At 38.7% G+C, this 27,560-nt stretch overlaps 1 protein-coding gene across 18 annotated transcripts in view; it reads right to left on the reverse strand.

The window, feature by feature from the left end:
• The window catches only part of AOPEP (aminopeptidase O (putative)), a 200,085-nt gene that overhangs the window by 160,692 nt on the left and 11,833 nt on the right, over positions 1-27,560 (reverse strand). For all 18 annotated transcript variants that reach the window (XR_007169588.2, XR_010827952.1, XR_007169586.2 and 15 more), the window contains exons 2-5: positions 24,273-25,232; positions 17,197-17,363; positions 3,651-3,804; positions 360-608 (exon numbers count right to left, since the gene is read on the reverse strand). Coding sequence is in view for 7 of the 18 variants with exons in the window: in XM_048080489.2 (XP_047936446.1) it covers positions 360-608; positions 3,651-3,804; positions 17,197-17,363; positions 24,273-25,078 (1,376 nt within the window). In the remaining 11 variants the exon portion in view is untranslated. The remainder of the gene's footprint in view (positions 1-359; positions 609-3,650; positions 3,805-17,196; positions 17,364-24,272; positions 25,233-27,560) is intronic.

Here is a 27,560-nt window from a genome sequence, read left to right on the forward strand (position 1 = left end):
TTTAACACGCTCGTGTTTTGTCAAGACATAATGGTGAAGTCAGTGACAAGAGAAAACATAACAAAATGATAACAGCATCAAGTACTGAAATGAATATACATAATAAAAGAACTTCAGTTTTGCAAATGAGGAAATTCAGAGGCTTATATTTTTCTTCCTGAGCCTTATGAAAACTAAAGTTCATAGCACAATGGATGTAAGTAAAACTACCAAGAAAAACCTACTTAGCAACAACTAGAGTTTCAAAATTGATTTAACAAAAATAACGCAGCAACTTTATATGGATAGAAATTTGACACTGTTAATTAGATGATAACAATGAGTCCAAATAAATACAGAAGGAGATGAACTTTCTTTACCTAGCCATTCCCAGGCTGGAAAAGTTGGAAGGAACTATCAAAACATCAAGCCTGGAAAAGGGATGGGTGCCCAGTGTGGTGTAAGCAGCTGAGAGGCACTGAGGAATAAGCTGAAGTAGATGTTCTTCACAGCATTTCATAAGGCACCATGGAGCAAAGACTCTGTAAGGAATGACTCTCTGCAACCTGGCAGCAGGACTTTGGAAACGGCAGGGATATTCCACATGTCCACAGCTTTCTTCATGCCATCTGATAATAACAACAACAGAAAATAGTTTAATATGATATCAGAAACATGCACAACAGAGTATATTAACGCAAGGATATTTCCTAGGCACTGGAATGATATTTTCTAGACACCAGAATCACAGAGTTAGTTCACATAAAACCATCTCATTTATCTTCTCATACCATTCATTCATGCAAAGCACTGTGAAAACATAGGTCAGAATCTTTACTGCATACCTGACTGAAACTGATATAGTTACTCATAACTAAAAAAGAAGAGAGTAGTCAAACCTTGTTTTTATAATAGATGTGAATCAATTGAACAAGGGCTGAAAATACAGATAAATTAAGTAATAATACAAAAATATTTGTTCAGAGAATTCCTATTTAAATCATTACATTTTTATTTACCCCATAAACATATTAGGTGCAATAGAATGAAATTTAAAGTTTTTCTGTTGTTGTTGTCACTATAAAATTCTCAAGGAGTTTTTACATTTTTTTAAATGTTTTTTCTCAAGTAAAAACATTAGATATCAATTCAGTCTTATCATCACAGACATTTGAAGCTATCACATTTGGATCTAGATTATTTTACATTACCCTTACAGAATATTCAAAGCTGTAGCTGGAAAGAGGAGTAAATTTGATCCTTCTTAAACACTGAGTCATACACCTTTACAACAATTTATCTGCCCAAATAGACTTGTATCTACGCAGAAATCAGCTTCATGTTTTCACCTCCTAGCTTGTCTTCTGTGCAGCACAGAAACTCTCCTTGGTTTCAGATTTCATCTTAAAGAAGCTGGTTCTACTATGCCTTGACAGGCAAAGCATTTACTGTTACTGCACCAAGTATCACCAAAAGCATTTATATTTGTAAGATCATGCTCCAGGTGAGTGCTGACACACAAAAACAAATGAAAACGTGTAGGAAAGAACTACATTTTGCAGAAGTGCCAAAACTTTTAACACCTTATATAACTTTTTTTCAGTGAAAGATGTAGACACTGATTACATATATTAGCAGAGAAACTACATCTCTCATTACGCATTTTTTTCCAAAAGGTGGTTTAAAACAGAATATTTTTTTCTCTAAAAGAATGTAACTTTGTATTTAATTGTCAGAGTTGAGACTAGGCAGGAACATGAAAACTAGCACCCTATCTCTTGTGAAAGTTGCCACAGAGTCCTTAAGAAGATAGAAAACTTATTTTACATTCTAGCTCCACTTAATATTTTGACACAGTCACCTTATGTCAAACTCACTGGCACATGGATATAAATTACATTACACCTTTAAATACCTTCTTCAGAAATCCCTCGTCTTCCTGCCATCCAAGAGTCTATCCCCATTATCTTATGCGGGACACTACCTTATTATCTGCCTGTCTATATCTATTTCACATCCTTTCCAGAAAGCTCTGCTAATGGCTTGGTTACATAGTCTTAATAACTAAAATAAATAACAAGTATTTGTTTTGCTAACTCCCAAATAAACATCATTTTTTGTCAGTTTTTCTTTCAAGTCATTAGTTTTATTTATTTCACTGTCACTACTTCATCTGTTGTAGATACATCACCTCATCTCTGTCAATTAACTCATCCAAAAGCGATAATAATAATGACCATCATACTGATTAAAACTTGCAGTAACTTTTGCTAGAGAAAGCTACAAATACATTTCCCAGTTTCCAGAAGTTTAAAAAAAAAAAAAAAAACACAAAAAAACTCATTTACTCTATCACCACACTGTCAGAATAAACTTTTGCATTAAATCAATAAAAATACCTATTCCTGAACAAGCTGTACTTTAGAGGAATATGTAGTTAACAATTGCTGAGTATTCCTGTTTGGGTAGTCATATTAGAAACATATAAATAGTAGATGAATAAATATGAAATGATTTCTAAATGTTTATCAAACCTACAAACTATTCTAAAGCTTGACTAGGCATGTCTTACTGATCTTAGACAAAACATGAAAGTTCCTATTCTCAAGATTTATTAGCATTTTTAAAAAATTAGTCAAGCTGCAAACCACAGAATCCTTTAATTTTAAATTCCAATAATCATGTCTTCATTTTCCAAAGTGTCACTAACTCTGTCAAAATGGTAAGGACTTCCACAGTCTTCATGTTAACACAGCATTAGCCCTAAAACAGTTACCTAACAACCTTTTTTTTAGGGTAAGCTTCTAATTGCAAAATAGAAAAAACATTTAAGGAATTTGAAAAGCTGACAGTAATATGTGAGGAAATCAAGTGTCATGTCTGAGACTTCTGTTAACTAAGGTGAACACATGTGAAAACAAGCTATATTGCTCCACAAAATTAATTTTTAACTTCATTTCTCATTTGCAGGCCTATGTACTATTGCGATGTTCACTCACAATCCCGTAAGAATTTAAACACTATGATCAGCTTTGACTGGATTGGAAAGAGGGATAGACGCATTAAAAATAATTATTTTTCTACACGTTTGGTGAAAGATAGCTAAGTAGCCACTGCACATACTGGACAACAGGCTATTTTTTTTTATTGAACAGAATGAAGAATCCATCTTTCTTTCACAGGACCATTGCAATACTACACATCACCCTAGGCAAAACACTGCAAAGGCCAGCTCTAACTTGGGATGGGACTGGACTGGAAGGGAAAAGTAGGGGACTTGGAGTGAGTAGGCACTACGATACTAGAGGGCATTAGGTATCCAGAATGGCCCAAGTCTAGTGGCATCACAGATCTTGCAGACAGGCGTTGTAATAAAAGATGGAGAATCTGGTACTGTTACAGCAGGGCATTAAGCATGACAGGATGTAGGATGCAAATCCAGAGGACATTAGGATTAGACTTATTACTCACTAAGCAGCCTTTTTTCACATAAAAAGAACCACATCGCTACCCGTGAAATAAAGCCTTTGGAATTATTTCCCTGTAAAGATTTTTCGGTTCATATTAAAAAAGTTCTGTTTTGATTCCTGTACTGAAATGGCTCCTTTCCACAGAGTAAATGAAAATGCTATCCATATATACCATTTTTCAACAATAATCTAAACACCAACCTGAAATCAGCTTGTGAACATGGCAAAGAAAACTCATTGTTTGTCTGGACAGCAGGTGTGAAGGACTGTTTAACTTCTTGCCAGCATCCCACAGCGATTGTGAAGGTGGATGCTGGCATTGGCATAGTCACATAGTAGTACCAGCTCATGATACCTGTGAGTAAAAAGAACATTTGTACAGACTCATCAGTCACAGCACACAGACGGTACTTGATATTTTTATGTACTTGAGATTGTGGACCAAACCTCTTGCCATACATCATGGTTATTTATGTTGAAGAAGGAAAAATAATTTCACTGAGACAAGTAAATGCAGTCATATGTAACCACCACGGATTCAGTATTGTTCGCTTACACCCACATTCCTCTATCTGCTGATTTTTCTATCTATAAAAAAAACAATCATTACTGAGATGTTATTAATGCAACTTAACATGACTGTACTCCTACTGCCCAAGAAGTGCATCAGATACGAAATCTAATAGAATCTTTAGACACAAAAAGATTAACATTTAATTCTTTTGACCCTGGATCACCACCTCATGATTTTGTCTTATCTGTATGACCTTGCACAGAACAAACACTTTTCTTTGTGTTCTGGACAGTACCAAACTGACAGGAAAGATTTAACAAACAACACTAGTGCTTGTGAATCAGACCTGGCAATCTGAGATACATGACGTGCCAAACAGGCAGTGAGAAATCAAAGCTCAGAATCAGATGGGCTATTGCCAAAGTCAATGATTTGGTCATGATAATCCAGGAGCTGCTATAACAAGATTAGAGAGTCTATTAGAAGGTAAAAAGATGAGTCTCATCAGTATGGGAACACAGTGCTGGAAGACAGAGAGTACACTATAGGCTGACTGTATTTGTGAACATGTGTGGACAAACTAGAGGATATTTTAGGACAGCATACCTTTCATTAATTTAAATGTTGCTTAGGTTTTCCATCTGTCCCTCTAAAACTGAACACAGCTTAAGGGTAAAATTCAAGTACTCACTTATGGACCCAAATACAGTTACTATACCATATTAATACCTTAATTGCTCTTGGAACGAGCCTAAAATGAGTTACAAGCCACAGAATCATGTGCAAATAAGTGTAGCCATGGAAACTGTGGAAACATACAAACTTCAGTTGTTTTAAGAGAACATTAATACTTGCAATGGTATTCTAACCAGGGCTATGGAACACTATCAAAATGAAAAAAAAAAAAAAGAGAAAAAAAAAATCCTGTGGCTGCCACAAGGCATAGAGAAAAGAAACAACAGCACAGCTAAGTATCTGTGGGTCTCCTAACCTAATGACACACAGAACATCAAGCTGTTCAAAGAAATGACAAGTAAAAAAAACTTTTTGCTTAGTCTCAATGAATTTTGCCACCTACTATTTTGTATAAGAAAACAATATTGTATAATGCAATCTAAGAGCAAGATAAAGCCTCTACCTCTTACATGCCCTAGTAACCACCTACACTTCCTCAGTCCATTCTACTTCTGGCAACATTTACCATTACCATCAAAAAGCTTTGATCTGTATTGTCAGCTGAACGTATATTATTCCTGTAATTTTCCTAACCTTCCAACAGCATGGGAGTAGAGGGAACTTATTTGCTCCAAACACATTTGAAACAAAGAGGATAACTGTTTTGACAAATTCTTTTTTTTTTTTTTTTTTTTAAACTTACCAAAGCTAGCAAAGAGCCAAGGCAAGCAGATCCCACTTCGAGAGAAAGATGCCACCCAGGAGAGCAGCAATTTATCTTTTTGAAATACGAGACTGTCATGTAGTAGTACAATGTAGAGCTTCACTGATATAAACTGTGCTAAAAGCCCACGCCTGCTCACATTGAAGCCAATAGCAGCTTTTCCTTTCACTTCAATGGGCACAACAGAAGACCGAGAGACAGTCTAAAAAACTTCACTTTGTGTAGTATCTGTTATGTAAGATGTGTTACAAAATGTTCTATGCAGTTACGTTAATAGTAAAGCCTTCAAATAACAGCAAAGGAAGAGAATTTGAGGAAAAACTAATGCATTTTCAGCAGTGTTCTGAAGTAAGCATGAAAGTCAAAAGGCAGTCACAGAAAAACTGTTCACAATAGCAGAGAAGGTATAAAGAAGGCTCCCACAGCAGTGAGAAGATTGTATAAAAGGAAAGGGAAGAGGTCTGTGCTATGCAAACAGAGGGAGCGGAGAGGGTTACAGTGAGAAACACGTTTAGCAAGACAGGCTGGAGCAAGCAAGACCATAGAGGTTTTTGGGGTTTTGCTGTTCATTTTTTTTTTTTTTTTTTTTTAATTTCGCTTGAACAGAAAGTCAAAATGAATGGGGAGTCAGTTTAGCAGTCCAGAGAGAAGAACAACATGTACTGCACTCACAAGTTAATATGAGCTGGCAACAAACATATGCTTTTCAGAGCCAGAGCAAACCTTGAAAAAGGAAGAAGGTACCAAAGAAAACAGAAAATCAGTTTTCTTGATATGTGTCTCCAGATTTATGTAAACTTGGGTTTCCTGAAGAAGAGACAAGAAACTGACATACAGCTCCACATCTGTTTTCCAAGTCCTGTATATTTTGCAGGCCTTTTAGAGACCATGCAAACTCCGGATGTTCCTAGAACAAGATACAAGATTTATATTGTCTTTACACATGCAGCTCAGGCTCATTCTATTTCTTTCAGGGATTTTAGATGCCCTCTCCATTCATACTCTAGATCTGTGTATAATTGTATATTTATCTCACAGTGGATTTCTCTTGAACAACTGAATCACGAGCACTGTCATGATCATAGAATCACAGAATGGTTTGGGTTGGAAGGGACCTTAAAGATCCCCCAGTTCCAGCCCCCCTGCCATGGGTAGGGACACCTCCCACTAGACCAGGTTGCCCAAAGCCCCATCCAGCCTGGCCTGAAACGCTTCCGGGGATGGGGTATATACAAGTCCTCCGGGCAAGCTGTTCCAATGCCTCACCACGCCCATGGTAAAGATTTTCTTCCTTATGTCTAATCTAAATCTACCTTATTTTATTTTAAATACATTACTCCTTGTCATATCACTACACTCCCTGATAAGGTATCTCTCTCCATCTTTTTTGTAGGCCCCCTTTAAGTACTGGAAGACAGCAGTAGGTCTTCCTGGAGCCTTCTCTTTTCTAGGCTAAACAATGCCAAGTCTCTCAGCCTGTTTTTATAGGAGAGGTGGCTCCAGCCCTTTGAACATCTTCACAGCCCTCCTATGCATTTGCTCTAACAGGTTCATGACTCTCTTGTGCTGGGGTCCACAGAGCTGAATGAAGCACTCCAGGTGAGGTCTCACAAAAGTGGAACAGAGGGGCAGAATCAGCTCCCTTGACCTGCTGGCCACGATTCTTTTGGTGTAGCCCTGGATACAGTTGGCTTTTTGGTCTGCAAATGCACATTGCCAGCTCACGTTGATTTTTTTTATCCACCAGAAGTCTTTTCCAGACCCAAGTCCTTTTCCACAGGGCTGATTTCAATGAGTTCTGTGGTCCGTCCTCATGTCTGCATGTCATTGCCCTGACCCAGGTGAAGTACCTTGGACTTGTTGAATCTCATTAGGTTCATGTGGGCCCATCTTTCAAGCCTGTAAAGGTCTGTCTGGATAGCACTCCCTCCCTCTCTTATATCAGCTGCACCACTTAACATCACTTGGTGTCATCCACAAACTTGCTGAGGGTGCACTCAGTTCCACTGTCCATTTCACCAATGTAGATATTCAAAAGTACCAGTCCCAACAGGGACTGCTGAGAGGCACCACTTGTCGCTGATCTCCACCTAGCAACTGTGACATTGACCACAACTCCTTGGATGTAACCATCCAGCCAATTCCTTATCCACCAAATAGTCCATGCATCAAATCCATGTATCTCCAATTAAGAGACAAGTATCTTGTGTGGGACCATATCAAAGGCTTTGCACAGGTCAACAGACGACATCATTTGCTCTTTCCTTTTCCACCAATGCTGTCACTCTGTTGTAGAAGGCCACCAAGATAGCCAGGCATGATTTGCACTTTCTGAAGCCATGTTGGCTGTCACCAAGCACCTCCCTGTCTTCCACACATCTTAATATGGCTTCCCAAAGGATCTGCTTCATGATCTTACTGAGCACAAAGGTGAGACTGGCTGGTCTGTAGCTCCCTGGGTCTTCTTTTTTACTCTTTTTTAAAAATGGGTGTTACATTTCTCCTTTTCGAATCACTGGGAACCTCACCTGACTGCCACAACTTTTCAAACTTGATGGATAGTGGCTTTGCAACTTCATCTGCCAGTTCCTTCAGGACCCTAAGACACATCTGATTGGGTCTCATGGACTGATCTTCTATGGTGGATGGGACTTCATTCTCTTGGTCCCTGCCTTGAGACTTGAGAACTATAGTAAGAGCAATTGCTGGTGAATACCGAGGCAAAAAAGTTCTTCTCCACATCAGCTGTAACCAGGTTCCCTGTTACACTCATCATAGGGGTTATGATTTCTTTTGTTTTCCTTTGCTGTCTTGTGTACCTGTAGAAAGTCTTTGTGCTATTCTTCACATCCCTAGTCGAGCTTCACTCCAACTATGCCTTGGCTATCCTGATCCTATCCCTACACTACCAGGCCGGATCCCTATAATCTTCCCAGTATGTAGGTCACTGCTTCCCCTGTCTATGCGTTTCCATTTTGTGCTTTTGTTTGGTTAAGAGGTCCTGACTCAGCCGTGCAAGGGAGCTCTCTCTAAAATGTGTTAACTGATGAGTGACTTAAATAGTCTTTATATAGGCAACGCTTCTCTACAGAAACTACCATGAAGTACTGTTTCAAATAGAAGTCCCATTTATCTTCTGTCTTCTCTCTCTGGTAAGGCTATATCCCAACTTCACATTTTCTTCCGTAACTTTAATTCCTTTATTTAACTTTCTTCAGACCAGTGGGTTTTGTTTTGTTTTCCTTTATCTATATCCCCACTATGCCCCGGGATCACAAGCTCCACTCTGCTCCTTTTCCCATTTCTCCTGCCTGCCCTCTAATTTCCAGTGGCTTCCTTGTAGACAGCACCACCTCTAGGGTATGAGAAAGTAGTGCAGATCAAAAATGAGATGGCTACCCTTTCTCTACTAGAAATAATAGCATTTTGTACCACAAAACCATTTTCGGACTAAGCAAGGGCACCCTGGGAACAAGAGATTAGGCAAGGGTTAGTCAATGGGAAAAATAAAGGAAGAGCACCAGAGTCCTTTTATTTTTAATGCTTATTTCCTCTCCTTAAAACCAAACTTAATTTAAAAGTAATTAGATTCCCATACATAGTTACTTTTGGTGAAATATTTCATTTTCCAAAAATGATTTTTTTTTCCCATTCTGCATAGCAAATCTATCATATCACAATTACACAAATCATGCAGCAACAATCACCTGTTCTATGAGGTAAAACTGGAAAACATCACAGTCAAAATTTAGGACTAAATTTAACAAAAGAAAGAAACCATAAGTTATTTATAACTGTTCAAAAGAACAACTTAAAGGCCATTTATTTTCTGTACTTGAAATAATAATGGATTGTGTAATTACTTACTAGAATTTTTAATGCATTATCTTTGAAATCATGAAAATTGTTCGAGTCCTGCAAAGTCCATTGTAGCTGAAGAAACACCTGAGAGTCAGTGTTGGTTAATGCCTGATGGATTAAATTGTCTGTATTTTGTGGTGTTTATATATATGTTTGTGCAAACTATTTTAGGGGAAAAGATACTAATAAGTAAAAACAACTTCCATGGTTTACTAAAAAAACACCACTCAGCTACCTCTAGGCAAAAAGAAAGGTACCCCACTCTCCCAGAATTTGATATACAAAGAGCTAGCACTAGTATGTAAAAATGCAGTTTAGTAAGTAGTTATCCCAAAACTACTAACTGGCTGAGGCACGAGGGTGAAGAACCCTCCAGCTTTCCTTGTAACTTGTAGAAATCTTTGATCTCATCTGTAAACCGGAACTTCTCACACAGCAGTCTCGCATTCATGCTGGAGCATTACTTCAGCACTGACACAGAGGGATGAGTAGCACAGAACCACAAAATCACAAAATGGCTTGGGTTGGAAGGGACCTCAAAGATGGATGCCATCCACCAGATCAGATTGCTCAGGGCCTCTTCCAACCTAGTCTTGAACACCTCCAGTTGAAAAGTAAATCCAACAGCTAAATGGCTTATATTACACATACACTGCATATACATATATAAAGCTTGGAAGAGTGTCTGATACCCCCAGAGGGCTGTGCTGCTATTCAGAGACCTCGACAGGCTGGAGGGTTGGGCCGAGAGGAACATCATGAACTTCAACAAGGGCAAGTGCAGGGTCCTGCACCTACGGAGGAATAAGCCCAAGCATCACCACAGGCTGGGGGCTGACCTGCTGGAGTGCAGCTCTGCAGAGAGGGACCTGCGAGTCCTGGTGGACAGCAGGCTGACCAAGAGTCAGCAACGTGCCCTTGTGGCCAAGAAGGCCAACGGTATCCTGGGCTGCATTCAGAAGTGTTGCCAGCAGGACAAAGTAGGTGATCCTCCCCCCCTGCTCAGCCCTGGTGAGGCCACACCTGGAACATTGTGTCCAGTTCTGGGCTCCCCAGTACAAGAGGGACATGGAGCTACTGGAGTGACTCCAGAGGAGGGCTACTAAGATGATTAGAGAACTGAAGCAGCTGTCATACAAGGACGGGCTGAGAGAACTGGGCCTGTTTAGCCTGGAAAAGAGAAGACTGAGAGGAGATCTCATTAATGTCTATAAGTATCTGAGAGGGGGATGTCAAGAGGATGGAGCCAGTCTCATTTCAGTTGTGCCTAGCAAGAGGACGAGAGGCAATGGGCACAAACTGAAGCACGGGAAGTTCCATCTAAATATGAGGGGGCACTTCTTCACTGTGAGGGTGACAGAGCACTGGAACAGGTCACCCAGAAAAGCTGTGGAGTCTCCTTCTCCGGAGATACTCAAAACCCGCCTGGATGCCATCCTGCACAATGTGCTCTAGGTGATCCTGCTCGGCAGGGGGGTTGGACTAGATGATCTTCAGAGGTCCCTTCCAACCTTATCCATTCTGTAATTCTGTGATCTCCTGTAAGTCTTTTTCCCTAGGACATTATCAATAGTATTTTTTTGACATTTTATTCTTCCCTAAGTAGACCATAAGGAATGCATAGTATTGTGAAGCACTTCTAGATCATACTTGAATAGTTACCACTTGTACTTGAGTAAGTAACATATCAATATCTTTCAAGCAACTGTGGCCTCAATTCATTTCAAACGACAGGATGAACTGTAATTTTAGAGGAGACAGAATGCAAAAATGACATATGCAAGGAGTACGCCAGGTTTGGGGAAAGTGTTGATCTGCTGGAGGGTATGGAGGCCCTGAGGAGGGATCTGGACAGGCTGGATCGATGGGCAGAGGCCAATGGGATGAGGTTCAACATGGCCAAGTGCCAGGTCCTGCACTTTGGTCACAACACCATGGAACACCACAGGCTTGGGGGAGAGTGGCTGGAAAGCTGTGCAGAGGAAAGGGATTTGGGGGTGTTGGTTGATGCCCACCTGAACATGAGCCGGCAGTGTGCCCAGGTGGTCAAGAAGGCCACCTTCAAGAAGGTCAAAAAGGCATCCTGGCTTGTATTAGGAATAGTGTAGCCAGCAGGACCAGGGAGGTGATTATTCCCCTGTACCCAGCTCTGATGAGGCCTTACCTAGAGTACTGTGTTCAGCTTTGGGCCCCTCAGTACAAGAAGCATGTCCAGAGAAGGGCTATGAAGCTGGTGAAGGGCCTGGAACACAAGTCCTGTGAGGAAGAGCTGAGGGAACTGGGATTGTTTAGTCTGGAGAAGAGGAGGCTCAGGGGAGGCCTTATTGCTCTCTACAGCTACCTGAAAGGAGGTTGTGGGAAGCTGGGGGTTGGCCCTTTCTTGCAGATAACCTGTGATAGGACCAGAGGGAATTGCCTGAAGTTGTGGCAGGGGAGATTTAGGTTGGAAATTAGGAGACATTTCATCTCAGAAAGAGCAGTCATGCATTGGAGCAGGTTGCCCAATTGCCCGGTGGTGTCACCGTCCCTGAGGGCATTCAAGGAAAGGTTGGACATGGTCCTTAGGGACATGATTTAGTGGGTGATAGTGGTAGTAGGGCAATGGCGGGACCAGATGATCTTGGTGGTCTCTTCCAACCTTAATGATTCTGTGATTCTAGGATACACTACTTCCAAAAACTACAAACAGCAAATGAGGAATCTGACTATTCCGTGAAATTAGCCTAGCCTAATCTAGCACCAGTGTTGGATCAAAGCATCTGTGCATCAAGAGATGTAGTTCCATGAAGCAGAATGCAGATCTCTGTTTAAATGTGTATAGGTACAAACCTTGCTTGTTCTCTTGTCTGCCTGCATGCTTGTTACAAATACATTTTTTAAAGGAAAAAAGTATTAAGGTAACTTTTAGCTCTGTTCAGAATAAATTCATTCACAACTGCTTGCCAAAATGCTTATTCTTTCCAAGAAACTGCATTTTAAAGAATATGTTTTGGTGTTCTGCCAGTTATATGTAATTTTATAAATATGCAGCACAGAAATAGCATACTGTACATAAATAACCTAGGAAAAAATAATTTCCATTGAAGGCACTCTGAAAGGCTTTAAGGTGTGTATTATAAATGTAAAGACAAAACTGTAAGTTGGATAGACTTCATACGCCTCACATAACTGCATAATGACAACATATATGTGGGACAAGCCATTTAACAATACAGGCCATTTTTATCTTTTTAACTTCCAAAAGTATTACTAAAGAAACTAGTGAATCTGGATTCCTGAATTCAATAAGAATTTAGCCAGATTAACACTTGAACTTTGTTTTTACATCATTTGTCACAATATTAGTCCTTTCTTTTCTTTCCTCAGTACCTCTTCTGTACCTTTTTACAATTCCAAACAGCTCTCTAACAGTCATTTGCCATTTTTATCTGTATATACACACCCAGATGATGAGGCTGTCATCAATTACTGAGTCTTTGAGAGCTACTGGAGCACAATGTTTAGTACCTTTAAAGAATAAAAAAATAAAAAATAAAAAAATAAAATTCTTTTTATCACAACACCATAATCAGGATAAGCGAAGAGCTTTGTATGCACCACATAAATCCAAAAGTAGAGTCTTCCGCACACTGGGGAATGCCATCCTAGAGAGAGGCAAAGGACAGAAATAGAGTAGGTGCATCTGCTGCTTCTCTTCAGTAAAGTTTAGCACAAAAGTTTGCTACTGTTACATGTCTACTAAAGGAGCCAGCTTTAATGCTGCATTTGGTTCTTCCCTGTTCACTACACACTTTTCACTCAGCACATCATTAGCACAGTGAAGCTAAAATGAGTCATTTCCTCTCTGCTGGCCTTTCCATTAAAGACTTCTTACGCTATTTCTTGCTTTCACAGAGATCTTAGGAAAGGATATACACCATGTTAGCCTTATGAAAAAAATAAAATTAAATTAAATTAAACCAAATCTTTAGGCAGACACATGAATTACCAACATAAACTGACCCATTGCAACTACTAGAAAGGATTTGAACAAAAACCCCATCTATTCTCCACAGGGTGACAAGGCTGGCCTTGGGTGGCTAAGCCGCAATACAGTCATTAATGATATGGTACCCTGATGTCATTCTCAACACTCCATCAACAGCATTTTAAAAATGTTTTTCCCCAGTATTACTTTTTCTCTTAATTCCACTATAAATTTCTAATGGGTTCTTTAAACTAGTGATGAAACAATGTTAATGAGGAAATCATTCTTTCACAACACAGACTTTTCAACTACCTAACTGGTCTAAGAGAATATTGATTTTAACTTACCTATACCTATTTATATTGCCTGAAAATCTTCCCCAGGTTTCTGTTTCTATAAATTCACATAAGCATCCTTTTTCCTGTTAATATTTCAAACCATGCAGCCACCACTAAGGGACAGGCAACAACTCATTAGCAAGGTGTGAGTGTCGATAAAATTAATTAAACAATAATGGCAGAGCTGTTCTTGTAGTCTTAAATCAAGAGCACTCTTGTTTTCTTGATGCCAAGTCAGGAAAGTATTACCGTCTAAATGAGCTGAGAAGCTCATTGTGGCAGTTTTCCATATTTCAAGAGCAGAGTCAAGGCTTGAAACAGGCTTCACATATGGCCAAAAATAACCAGATAATTTAATGCAAACGATGGCTCTGAAATCAAGGAAACTTTCATTCCTTTTTTGGTCCCTCAAGAGTAAACATGTCTTTTTAAAGGGGAAGAGAAGAAAGATTTTCTTCACAGAAACATCAAATTCTAATATTTTCGATGAGCCACGTTTCATCAAACAATCTTTTCAGAGAATGAAAACCTTTGCAGAAAACTTCAATACATTCTACAATTATTTTGTCCAAAAAGAAGAAAAATTATGTACATCAAAAGTATGCTTAAGCTCCTTTTCAGTCCAAACACCTTCGTATCTTTCTCCCTTAAAGAAAATTTTGGCCATATCTAAATATAGGCATCAGCCCATTCTGCAAGTCTTGAGAGACAAATTTATTTTATCACTATCAGTGATGAGGGATTACACAAGAATTCTGTTCATCATAGCAGTAGCTAAAAAAATTCTTAAACTTTGACTAATATTTGAAATTGAGAAAGGATAAAACTGAGCAAACAATTCCTCAAACCAGGAATAAATAAAAAATAAAAAAAATAATAAAAAGGAGTTGGTAACTTTCAGGACAGGTATATAATGTAAAGTATTATCTTGCTGTCAGCGTTGCACGCTAGGAACCTACTTACATTTTGTCAATAAAAAAAAACAAACATGGTTGACATGCTGCTGTATATTTTTTCAGGGATTCATGAAAAAAAAATTCTTTAGTGCCACTTAATATAACATGATACTTCTAAAGATTCTGCAAAATGGGAGGTGAGATGTGAGACTAATTTGCCTTTTAGAATAATAAAATTATTTAGGTTGGAAAAGACCCATGAAATCATCAAGTCCAATCAACAAACTAACCCTATTAAGTGCACCATTAAACCATATCGCTAAGCACCGCATCCACACAACTCTTAAACACCTCCAGAGATGGCAACTCTACCACTTCCCTGGGCAGCCCATTCTAATGTCTGACCACCCTCACTGTGAAGATATTATTCCTGATATCCAACTTAAACCTCTCCTGGTGCAACCTGAGAGCATTTCCTCATGTCCTCCCACTTGTCACCTGAGAAAAGAGACTAACAGCCTCCTCACTGCAACCTCCTTTCAGATAGTTGTAGACAGTGATGGAGGTATCCTCCCCAGCCTCTTTTTCTCCAGACTAAACAGCCTCAGTTCCCTCAGCCAGTCCTCAAAACTCTTGTTTTCTGACTAGAAAACTCTAGTTCTCCTCTGTACGCTCTTCTCTTGAGCAACTCAATATCCTTCCTTTAGTGCGGGGACCAAAACAGAACACGGTACTCAAGGTATGGCCTCACCAGAGCCAAGTACGAGGGGATGATGACTTCCCTAGTCCTGCTGGCCACACTGCTTCTCATACAAGCCAGAGTGCCATTGGCCTTCTTGGCCACCTGAGCTCACTGCTGGCTCATGTTCAGCTGGCTCCCAGCCAGCATCTCCAGGTCCTTCTCTGCCAGACAACCTTCCAAACACTCTTTCCCAAGCCTACTACTCTGCATAGGGTTGTTATGCCCCAAGTGCAGCACCTTGCACTTTTCCTTATTGAATGTCATATATTTGGACAAGGTCCATTGATCCAGCCTATCCAGATCCCTCTGCCGAGCCTTCCTACACTCAAGCAGATCAACAACACCTTCACTCAACTTGGTATTGTCCACGCATTTACTGAGGGTGCACTTGATCCCCTCATCAAGATCGTTGATTGAAATATTAAACAAAACTGGCCCCAATTGTTGTGTGTTTTCCAATCCTCTCCTACCTTCCTTAGGATTGTAAATATTAAGATCTTCAATTACTTCAAAACCAACACTTCAAAATAGTTCAACTGGAGGAAGATGTTCCTTGAGTTTTAAGAGCTTATTTTATCAGAATGAGTGAGATACAAGGTCTATAAACCTTATTTCATCTATTTACAATTAGAGTATATGCCTGTGGAACAGTAAGCCTTATCCAAATATAAGCAGGACCATGTAACTGGTACCAGTGCCTTTCTCCATTACAAATGGAAATGTATACATTTATTTAGGGATTTGATTTTCCCTAAATAAAATATAATTCTGAATAAATCTTAGACAAATGTCAGTATTTACTTCCATTTTGAGGCAGATGCCATGCTGAATATCTATTGGCATTGCCCTCTAAAAATCAGTGTATATATCCACTGGCTGGATGTTAGACTCATCCCACAGAATGCTCCCATTTAGTTTACCTCCATTTCTGTGTGTCAGAACTAAGCTCTCTTCTCCTGTCCATGGTCTGACCACAGAGCTGGGCTTTCTGCACTGGTGAATGTTGATTACGATCAGCAGCGGTGCTGTTTACATACCAGTTACTACATGTGCTGGGGGAAAGTCAGTGAAAGTAAAGAAGAAACTGACCTATCTCCTGGGGCTAGCATTGGACCAACTGTACTTAAATGAGGCCTAACTAAGGAAAGGTGATTCTAACTACTAATGTTATTAAGATGCATGACAATCCTAACTTTTCACTTAACACCAAAGAGTACTGCTGCCATAAATCAGGCTACATATTTAAAGTCCTGACAACAGAACAACTGACACTAGAAAATACTGACCATATTTCCCAAAGAGTCTCAAAACTAATGAGAGTAAGACACGCTTTTTGTTACATGTATCGCTACCATAAAAACTTCCTTCTCTGTGCAGACAGAGATTTAAAGAATGAAGTACAACCAATACAGAAGAAAAATGCTTGCTTGCTTGCACACATGGTATGATCTTCCAATGAGAGGAGGGAAAAAAAAAGGAGGGAGGGAAGGGGAGGGGAGGGGAGGGGAGGGGAGGGGAGGGGAGGGGAGGGGAGGGGAGGGGAGGAGGAGGAGGACCAGATGTCACGTACATGTGAACTGACCAGATATCAGGTACGTATGGACTGATATTCTTAATTCATTCAATATTTTTCAGAAAACAGACATGACACAATGACAGATCCTAATCATTGCCACACTGCGCTGCAATTGGACTGAAAAACTAAAACATAAAGTTTAATTAATTACTAAGGCTTGAAGTGGTCAAGAGCCTGATATGGTACTTTACCTGCCAAATGTTCAACTACGGAGAGATTGAAACAGTCAATTTACAACAACTGAAATCTAGGTCTGGAAAAAGTAAAAGAATCCTTGAATTCTTACTAATTCTTACTGATCTCTTGCACAGATAACTTCCACAGAATGACATGGAGATTACAGACAGACATGCTTTGTGTGCTTTTACATCCTTTCAAAAATCATGCATTCACTAAACTGTATCTCTAATTAGGAAATAACTGAAAATACTTTGCTGTAGAAAATATATTTCACCTTCTTGAAGCTGGACTGGTTCTGCTGAATTTTCACCACTCATTAAAACAACAAAGCTTGCAGCTGTTCGGACTGATGCTTGCCATGTTGACAAGGCAATGGGTGGTTCTTGGCAAGGGAAAAGGGCTCTGTTGTTTATTGGTGATCCCATCGTATAAACACATGGCCTAAATGGAAGGAATAGAGATTGAAGTTAGAGTTTCAATAAGAAAGACTGAATTAGGTTTTCTGTCAAAAATGAAACACTGTTTTACTGCTTTTACATTTAACCTTCTCAGTTATGTAGATTTCAAAACAGTATGACACGAACCAACCAAAGTATCATCTAAGCTGTTTAAGAGAGGATGACGAAAAGCAAAATTACTACAATAATTTTTGCACATAAAACAAAAGAATAAATATTTCCCTCTTCCACATGAGGAAATGTTTTCCAGCCTCATACAATAGCTCTACACAGAAACTGCAAGACCAAGGAATTTTCCTGAGTGTCTTCTAAAGATGCCATTATAGTCTTCACCAACAGCTGTGACACATTGTGATCACACTAGGGCTTTTATTACCATTAATCCCATCTCTCTGTACAACTTAGTGGCTTATGCAAACTTAGAGCAATAGATCTAGCACTGAGCCTCACGCAGTCACAGCCTCAATAAATCTTGACATTTTTGCATTTCTCCTTGTAATTAAGGAAATGCATGCTAGGTCACCTGCCTTGCAGGGTTCCAACCACAGCACATACAACGAAAAAGATGTATTTCTTCCCTTTCAGCCTCAGCTTCTTTCAATCTTTCCACATAGTGATCTTCGTTGTGGTATTGATCTTTCTGCAGTTTCTCCAGCCCTCTCATGGGCACCCTCTTCATCTGTTGCCCCTTTGCCGTCTCAACAATATCTCTATTTTGCAATGGCTAAGATCTGAGTATCTTCTACACTTCTCCCCAGATAATTCCTCCATTTAAATAATTCCTTCCCTAAAGCCAAGTCTCAACCACACAGAAGGAAAGAATATGAAAATATTACTGCTACAGCTTTTTTTGCTCTTCTCTTTATAAGTGCTACCTGTGCTATTGGATCCAGAGTTGTCCACGGTACAACCAAGTTTCTATAGCTTATTTAACACATGCCAACTCAGTTGCTTCAAGTTTCTGTATGTGTGCTCTTAACCCACAGCAAACACAACATATTTAAAGGCAGTGTACACTGATGTGTTTTACTTTAGATTTGTAACAGGCATACTGTCTATCTCACAGCTGTAAGACCAAGAGCAAGTGAGTCAGTTACTATGATTTCAACCTGAAGAAATTACAGAGGAAAATGTTACAACTTGGAAAACGGGCTGGCAGAACAACGCTGTGCTCAAATGCTAGCAGAGGTTAAAACTCACAGTACAGAGAAGGGGATGAGACATTTTGGGCTGTAAACAAGCATATATGTAATATATCACACTGTAAAAACAATAGAATGATCAGATGTCTCATATTAATATTCTAAGTTTCCAAGCCTCACACAGATAAGAGTGTATCAGTTATCAGAATTCAGAAGAATATTCAATAAAGCTCCATGTGTTAATTTTTAAATCTATATTATTTCAGTGTTGGGAGACTGGGATCCCAGAGTCAAATATAACACAAGCGACACAGAACAGATGTTGTTTATACTATTAAGATTATCTCATTCTCAGAGAGTACTTTTAACCTGCAGATCATAGTGTTTTACAAATCCTGTCAACAGAGTTTTAGAGGTGGAAAAAAGGAAACGAGTGAATGGTCACTTAGTGCCAGTGTTCAAGCTGGAAGCCTCTTAGTCCAACAGTCTTTGCATTGTACTAGAAATCTTCTCTTTATGAGAAATATAATAACATATTACATAAATAACCTTTTTCCTTAAATATTTTAGGGCTGAAAGAGACACACAGGTAGGTCGCAAGCCCCTACAGTTATGACCCATGGAGAAACTGAGTTAGAATGGTGGAGAAAGATTGGTCAAATACCTGATTTGTTTTCAAAACTGTCTCCTTTCCACTTCTCACCCATGGAAAATATTATTTTTGTCCAGAGATACTTATTATCTTCATTACTTCAAATCAAAATTTATTCAAAATGTCAAAGTCTGCTAAGAAAACAGCAATGAAACATACAAAAGCATTCTGAATTTTGTGAGGAAACTATGAGAACAGTGATTACATCAGCTGCTAATTAGACATTCATATATTCATGGCTAGAGCGCCTGGAGACTTGCTGATTGATAGTATGCCATCAACTGAGATGTCAGCTAACATTGAACAGTCTGCTGTTCTGCTTTAGAGAGGAAGTTTTATAAGATGAACTGATGATTATGGAGAATTATCTTTTCTTCCTTCATTGGAATTTTTAATCTATTTTCTTCTCACCCTAAAACATACCTCCACAGATTTTATTGTTTCTCCTGAAGAATCTTGTTTTACTTTGCTATTTTTTTTTATACTTCATTTACAGTAATAATTTAACAACACTGGTAACAGCAAAGTGTTACGTTAGGATGCCCACTGCAGCTGGCAGTTTTCTCTGTTCTAGGCTACGCAGCAAAATTCCAGCAAAAAGAGAATCAGAAAGAAAATTCTTATCCTGATATAGATTTCCTTCCATCTGATACTGAAGAAAAAATTACTTGCTAGCCAAGGTACATCAAAGAATATCAGTGACAAATAACCAGTTTCAGATTGTTTCCGTCAATAGAGACAAAATTTGCTTTTTTCTGATTTACCGTTACCACTACTAGCAAGAAACTTCACGGTTCCTCTTTTTTTTTTTTCCTGATCTATTCTTTCCACCTTTCTTCTTTTAGTTTTTGTGGTCTGGAAACATTCAAATCATGTACTTGGGTAACATGTTGTTATGCCAACCATAATCTTTGCCACTACTGGTTGGAAGAGATAAGGAAATCAAATACAGCACAAATAAGCTAAGCAGAGAACTCAGGCTGTTTGTCTGATTTCCTGTTACAATGGAAAGACTAGCATCCACAAAACAAAGCAGGTCACAGGCCACTCATCCGGCCAACTTTATGACTAGTAATTCCCAGTGGCTGATGATCCAGACTACTGGAGAAATCAAGCAGGAGTTGTGATATTGTTTGGTTCTGCCCCATGATGAGACCTGGGGCTCTGTGTTGTGCAGTAATCTCCCAAAGGCATGGATTCTGAGGAAAAATTGATTCATTCAACTTTAACTCATCAGTATTCTGTATATTGCTATAACATAACATAACCAGTTCAAACCAGCTCTTGGCAAATCTCCCTTTCCCATGTAGGAATACGTGTTTAATACCAAATTAAGCTACTACAAGCTAATAATAATACCAATACTCTGTTCTCTGAACAGGAATCCTCAAGTCTTCTCTGAGGCACAGTAAAACACCTCAACCACATTCCAAGGCTCAGCCATCTCAACAAGCTTTGGTTATTGTCTGTTTGAAGCTTTCTCAGGGAAACTGTCCAGCTCAGCAAACCTGTCCTCTTGCTGTATTTGGAGAAAGGGACACCCATTTCTTCAAATGTTGTCTCCATGTAAGGTGGCAGCCTCTAGCAACTGCAAGGCTACTCCCTGTAAAACCACTGCTGCTTGCGGCTGTTTCATATTCTAAATTACACGATGTCATTTGCATGAAGCAGCAGGGCTTCCTGCCACCTAACTCATACCTACTTATCTCTTTACACAGTTGCAAGTTGCCAGTGATTGCCATCAGACTCCAACAGAGCAAGCATTCTTGTTTTCATTTTTCTGTTGAACAAAACACCACTCAATAACTATCCACGCCTTTTACAAACTGTTCTCCAATTTAAAAGTAGCAAATATGATTATGAGAGGAGTGATTCTACTGACGTTTCCAGCAATCGCTGTTATTGTGATTCTGCTTTTCCAACAGCTGCATGGCTACATTTCTAAACCAATCTTTCCCTGCAAATTTCTTGGACCTGTGCCAACTAACTTGTGGTCCACATCAGATGTATCAAACGTGCTTCTTCTAGACATACTTTGCACAATCTCCTGTTGAAAAGTTGTACCTTTTGGTGCAGCAATCAGCAGAAAGCAAGGATGACAAGGTTAATACAGGGCAGATTTTTCCCTTCAAAGTTGCTATGCATATTTTTAGACAGTTTTTATTTAATCCTTACTGTATTCAACATAATACGTAAGAACACCAGATTGACTACAGTACCAAAGAACAGTATCAAATTAAATGCTTTACCTCATGATCATCGATAAGAATCCTTACTTGCTAAAATATTACTGTGGGATTCTGTCTCCAGCATGGCAGCACTACTGATGCAACACTGCCACATACTCCTAAGTGTTAGGCAAACCTGTTGAAGCACCTTGATGGGCTGACACCAAGTTTCTCCTTCCCAGTAATTAAATATGTTTTATGCACACTGCAAGGACATATACCCCCTACAAGGATATTAGTATAGTGCCAAAAGTAGGTTTTTATTTTAAAACATTTCTATATTTAATAAATATAAAAGTGAGAATACTTCAAACACAAGTATAATTCTGTTAAAATTGCAACACTACCTTCTTAGTTTGAAACCCTGATGCTGCATTATGCTAATAAACAATTGAAAAGGTTTGAAGCTGAACTGTTTTCTCTTTTTTTTTCATGTTAAGTATGTTACAAATACTATACCAAACATTTCTTTTGTTCCTGTTTTAATAATAATGTTATTGATCATTATTAAAAGTTACCTGCCAATTTTAAGAACTGATACAGTGCCTATAATTTCAAATTTTGGAGAGACAAGAATCTCTGTATATGTATGCATCTACATGTGCTTACCCATGTTATTCACTATTTCTCTGTTTTGTCCTTTTTTTAGTACTTCTGCATAAATGCACGGAAAAGTTTTTTATTACAAAAAACTTGTCCAAGGGCTAAATAGCACCTCCGCTCTTGATCATCAAAATATTTTTTAGTATCAAAGAACAAATAGGGAAATGCTGAAATTCTGTGTGTTCAGCTCCTGCCTTTACTGAAAACAGAAGTGTAACCTGATGGGCTTACATCTGCTTTAGTTACAATATACCTAAAAACACCTCACAAAGCTTTGTCATAACAGATTATTTTGTGAATTATAATTCAAACATAGTTTAAAATAAATACAATGCAAGTCTTCATAAAATAGTTAGCGCATTGGGTAAATTTCAAAACACTTGTACTAGTGCTAAATTAGAGGAAATGTACTGAAGTGGCCACACAATGCTTGTGCTTTGTTATCCACTTTACTTTACTTTCTTTGAGGTTAGAACCACAGACTATAGACTCCTTTGGGAAATGATTTGACATTTACCTAAAAAAGCACTACACACATAATTTGGAACAATTTATAGAAATCCCCTATGAGAATAAAATGTAGTAGTACTTTTCCCATATATTGTAAATGGGTTTTATTTTAGAAATGAAAAGAAAAATATGACCACATTTTGTAGAATGAGGTTTACCACTGTATTTATGTGTTCATCATGTATGGAATTTGATTTTAGAAAATGCAACAAGAAGAATTCTAATGACTGTGACATAAGATCTTATTTTCTGATAGGTATTAATTTCTCAAATACTCTACAAAAGGCAGAAAATAAACAGCTTGAGACTATCTAACAGCAGCTATCAGACTTCCTGACCTATGCCAAGCCATCTTTTCCTGCTTCATTATTGATTCATAAAATATTGTCTGTGTAAAACCGGCATGAAGTATCTCTAAAGAAAGCATAACACTTTGCAGTGAAAGGAAAAAGAAGTCAAAACTAAAAGACTTAGTGATTTAGATTGTTAAAAAAGACCTTGAAATAATAAAAGTATTTTCATGAGGCAATACACAGAAGATTTCTACGCCAGCTAAGCGTTGCTAACATTAGTCTCAAAGACTTTAATAAAGACCAGGGAGACACTGACACACTATGTGATTACAGGCAGTTGCCTTCCATTTGCATGCTTTAGTCAAAATTCAGATTTTTCATAACTAAAGATACTATATAGAGTTAAACTTCCTACACCAATACCATAAATAACTTCCTGGGGAGTGAGGAGAGGAGGGGAAGGGGAATAGGTAATGAATATGACTGACAAACTCCTGGGCTTGACGCTGATCATGGTTTACCAGTAGAATTACCTAAATACCAGACGTGCAGTTTAAAGGCTTCATTTTCTTCCCTAGCATGGCCATCAGTGAGAAGACTCTTAATTTACATTAGCATAACTGAAATGAAAGGTAAGCATACATCCCTACTTTGGGAGTGAAAAGCAAGTATTCAGTTAGACACAATTTCTTCTTCATCTTCCAACTTTGCTCCTGGTTTCTAGGTATCATAGACTAAAGAAATAACAGACATTAAAATCCACCTTTGAACATTACAGTAAAGCAATATTAACGATTGTGTAAGTCAAGAGTAGATAGTAGTTTCCCTCCTGTAAAGATCTTATCTTGAAGATTTCTGTATAGCACTGCGTACATTCATAAAAGCCAGATTTAGAAAAAAAATCCTCTTACACTTCATTTGCTATCATCAATGTATTTCACGTAATAGATGAAGAAGATTTTAAAAGTTGATTATGAGAGACTAAACAGGAAAAGACTGCATCTCTAAACTTATTACAATATTGACAAAAGACTAGTTGTAAAGCAATTCTATTAAATATTATGTATATTGATCTTTATGCTGTGTGATCACTTGTTTAAGCCAGGAAGGAAAGAGAACGCAAAGTATACGAATGAAAATAACCTGTCATGTATATCTTCTCTTTCCCTAAGTGATAATTCCCTATTCCCTGCACACACTTATTCCAATACAACAACAATCATTTACTCCCACTCATTCTGAGAAAACACAATCATTTAGACAGGCTTGAGCTCTGCAAGTGCTTGAGCACAGTTTATCTGTTCTCCTGTAGGACAGCAATAGGGTTCAAAACAAGGACAAAACAGATACAATGGAAGAGAACACTCATCATCTTCACAGAGCTGCTCAGCGTTACACAACTGCACATTCTTGCATCTGGGTTTAAAATTGATGTGTGCAAAGCCTTTCAGCTAAGTCACGTACCTGCCACTCTGGTCTGTAGTCCACGTAACAGATCTTCCCTCCGGTTTGGTTTTGTACCGTATCCTAATTGCGTGAGGAAAGTCTGTTGGAGTCTGAATTCCTGATTTCCTTATCTCCAAGCTCCAAGTGCCAGTAGTAAACAGAAGCTCTCCACAGCCAGGTGCCTGGCTGCAGCAAGTGTAATAGTATAGCTGTTCCTTCCAGCGATCCGAAGGTAAAGTCACAAGTTCATGTACAATCTGATTCCTGAGATTTGCCAGCTCCTTTGAAACATCAGTTAGTTTGGCAGACCTTGTGAATTTTTCAATGCCTGACACAGCAGCAACATCTACCTCCTCAACCTTTAGCACAGACAAATCACAGCAGTCCAACACCAGCAGAAAATCCTCGTTCCCATGATTCTCTATGTCACAGCAGTTCTTTGAACTAGAAATCCCAGAAGCCTGTTCCTCGTTGCTATGGTTACCATTTTTATCAGAAGTATCTTTTTCACCTTTACCACAGACAGCAAAATCATTATATTCCATTTTAGATGAACAGACACTTGCATTTGACACAGGGACGTGGCCTTGTTCTGATGCCCTAATTTTGCAGGTTTCATCAAACTGTGACTGGCAGCCTTCTTCACCGGTACTGCTGGCTCTCCTGTACCTGCTCCCAGTCTCCAAGAACAGAACTATGAAGCCTTCAATAACTTGACTTTTAAAATCTACGTCCAAGTCCAATACATAGTGCTTTACAAGCATGTGGCTAGTGTTGGCCATTAAGGGCAGGTCATCCTTCATGGGGTCTAGCTGCGTCTCCATGTTCCGGTCTACTGGGCAGTTTTACAAAACCTTGGCCAGTTCTTACTTATGATGCCTCCACAAAGAGCAAGGATACTCAGCCTTCCTGTGTCAAAAACATTTTGATTAATATTACTTTGTAGAAATTAATTGCAGTTCATCCACTCCTCTCATTCTGCAAAGGAAAACAAAAACATATCAGATAATTATTTCACAACTGTTTCTGAAAGAAGCATTTTGAAAAATTATTTAAAATTCAGTTGTTTTTATTAAAAATAGTTCCACGGAATGAGACCAAGCTAGCTGCTTCAGAATTTGCCATCAAGAAGGCTTTATTTTTCAGAGACGATCCCAAGTTAATGTATTTCTAGTCAGCTTTTATAAACTGACACAAACTTTAATAAAGTCCTTCTGTCGACTCTCTTCACCCCAAAAAATACTTAAGAAAAAATACATTATTATGCAACATCTAACTTTATTTATTACTGCATTGTTTGTTTTTAGTATTTTTGTATTTATTTCAGCTAAGTGCCTTAGCTGAAAAGATAGTGATCATTTTTCAACTGTGATTCTACACAACAAATATGAGCCTAAATCCCTTCATACATTTTAAATTTTGAAAGTAATAACCTAATATATACAAGGCAAGAGTATGGATTAATAAACTATACACATTACAACCACTCTTGTATCAGCAATTCTGGTAAATTAAAAGAAAACAAGCCCATTTACTGTGAGGGCATTCTAAGCATTCCTTTGAGATTGTTCATGAAGATTTTTCGAATTTATAGTTAAATTCTTAAGATATATGATTACATCTTAATAGCTGGAAACCCATTAACACTTGCATGCATTAACCTTAGCATCTTACAGAAAAGAAAAGGTCTTTTCACTGAAAAATATGCAAAAACCTACAAAAGCAAGAAAATATTAAAATGCGTCAACATTTTTTTGCAACAACAGGCAAAAGTTCATCATAGAAGTTTAACTGTCATACATTCTGTTTTCCTATGGCCACTGAGCTAAAATTACACACTTTTATCTCACTTCAGTACTTTTTTGACTACTTTGTAGAGCAGAATTAGAAATCAGAGAAAGGAAGAAGCGATTTCATGTTAAGACTCGCAGTTCTCTCTCTGCCAGATTAGTGACACTTTGATGATATACAGCCAAGTCTGGTTTTAAGTGTCTTCAGTGAACAGATATCAGCTTGTGTCATTTTAGTTTCACAGTATCGTCACAGACTACAGTGTCCAAAATCTTTAAATCTTTTTTTTTTTTTTTTTTGGTGGAGTTCTCAAAGTAAGCACAGAGGAGAACCTAGACTCCCTCAAGACTTGCTAATTCTTCTGTAAGAATCCAGGGCATGCTGTCAAGCTAGCATCAGTAATCGAAAGACTCAGTACAAGAAACCACCTAACTGTTCCCTGAACTAGCTTCACTGTCCTGGTTTCAGCTCGGATAGGGTTAATTGTCCCCCTAGTAGCTGGTATGGTGCCTTGTTTTGGATTTAGGATGAGAATAATGTTGATAACACACTGATGTTTCAATTGTTGCAGAGCAGTGCCTATACTAAGCCAAGGACTTTTCAGCTCCCCACGCCGCCCTGCCAGTGAGGAGGCTATGGGTGTAGCAGGAGCTGGGAGGGGGCCGAACCAGGACGGCCAAAGGGATGTTCCGTACCATATGGCATTGTGCTGAGCAATTACCATGGGGGGGCTGGCCGGGGCGGGGGGACCGCTGCTCAGTCAGCGGGTGGTGAGCGACTGCACTGTGCATTACTTGTTTTGTACATATTATTATTATTTCTCTTTCTTTTTTATTAAACTGTCTCTATCTCAACCCACAAGCTTTTACTCCCCCCCCCGATTCTCTCCCCCATCGCACTGGGGGGTGAGGGGGTGTGAGCGAATGGCTGTGTGGTGCTGAGCTGCCTGCTGGGTTAAACCACAAGGCTTCACACAAAGCACACAAAACACAGCAAACATCTTCCTTCTTTGACTGCTTTCCACCACTCAGAAACAGCTCTAACAGGGATGTCTTTGAAGACAAGCAGAGAAAAATCTTTTTTTTTTTTTTCCTTCACTTTAATATCATTCCTCCTGCAAATATCCCAGTAAATTCTGAATATTTGAAGATGACCTGGTAAAGACACTCATGGCATTTTTAGAACTACCTCCAGTAGATAATTTTCTATTTAAGAGATTTCCCAAACTTAATCATCTTCTTGTTAATCTTAACAGTTTACTATTTCTAGTGCTTCAAACTTCACGTTTGCAAGAAATCACATTGCATCTTGCACTGATGTGTAAGTCTGGGTATGCTTCTAGAATCCAACCGTTGTCAGGATCGAGAAACAGATTCATGAGCTCCTGCAGAGTCTCATTAGCTTTGCAAAGATGACTTATCTGCAGATAACTGTGTGGATGTTTATCTGTTTTGTCAGTCTGACTTAAAATGAGCAAACAAATATATAAACAAAAACAGAGAATGGTGAAGCATT

Source organism: Anser cygnoides, chromosome Z (assembly GCF_040182565.1).
Source record: "Anser cygnoides isolate HZ-2024a breed goose chromosome Z, Taihu_goose_T2T_genome, whole genome shotgun sequence".
Taxonomy (NCBI): domain Eukaryota; kingdom Metazoa; phylum Chordata; class Aves; order Anseriformes; family Anatidae; genus Anser; species Anser cygnoides.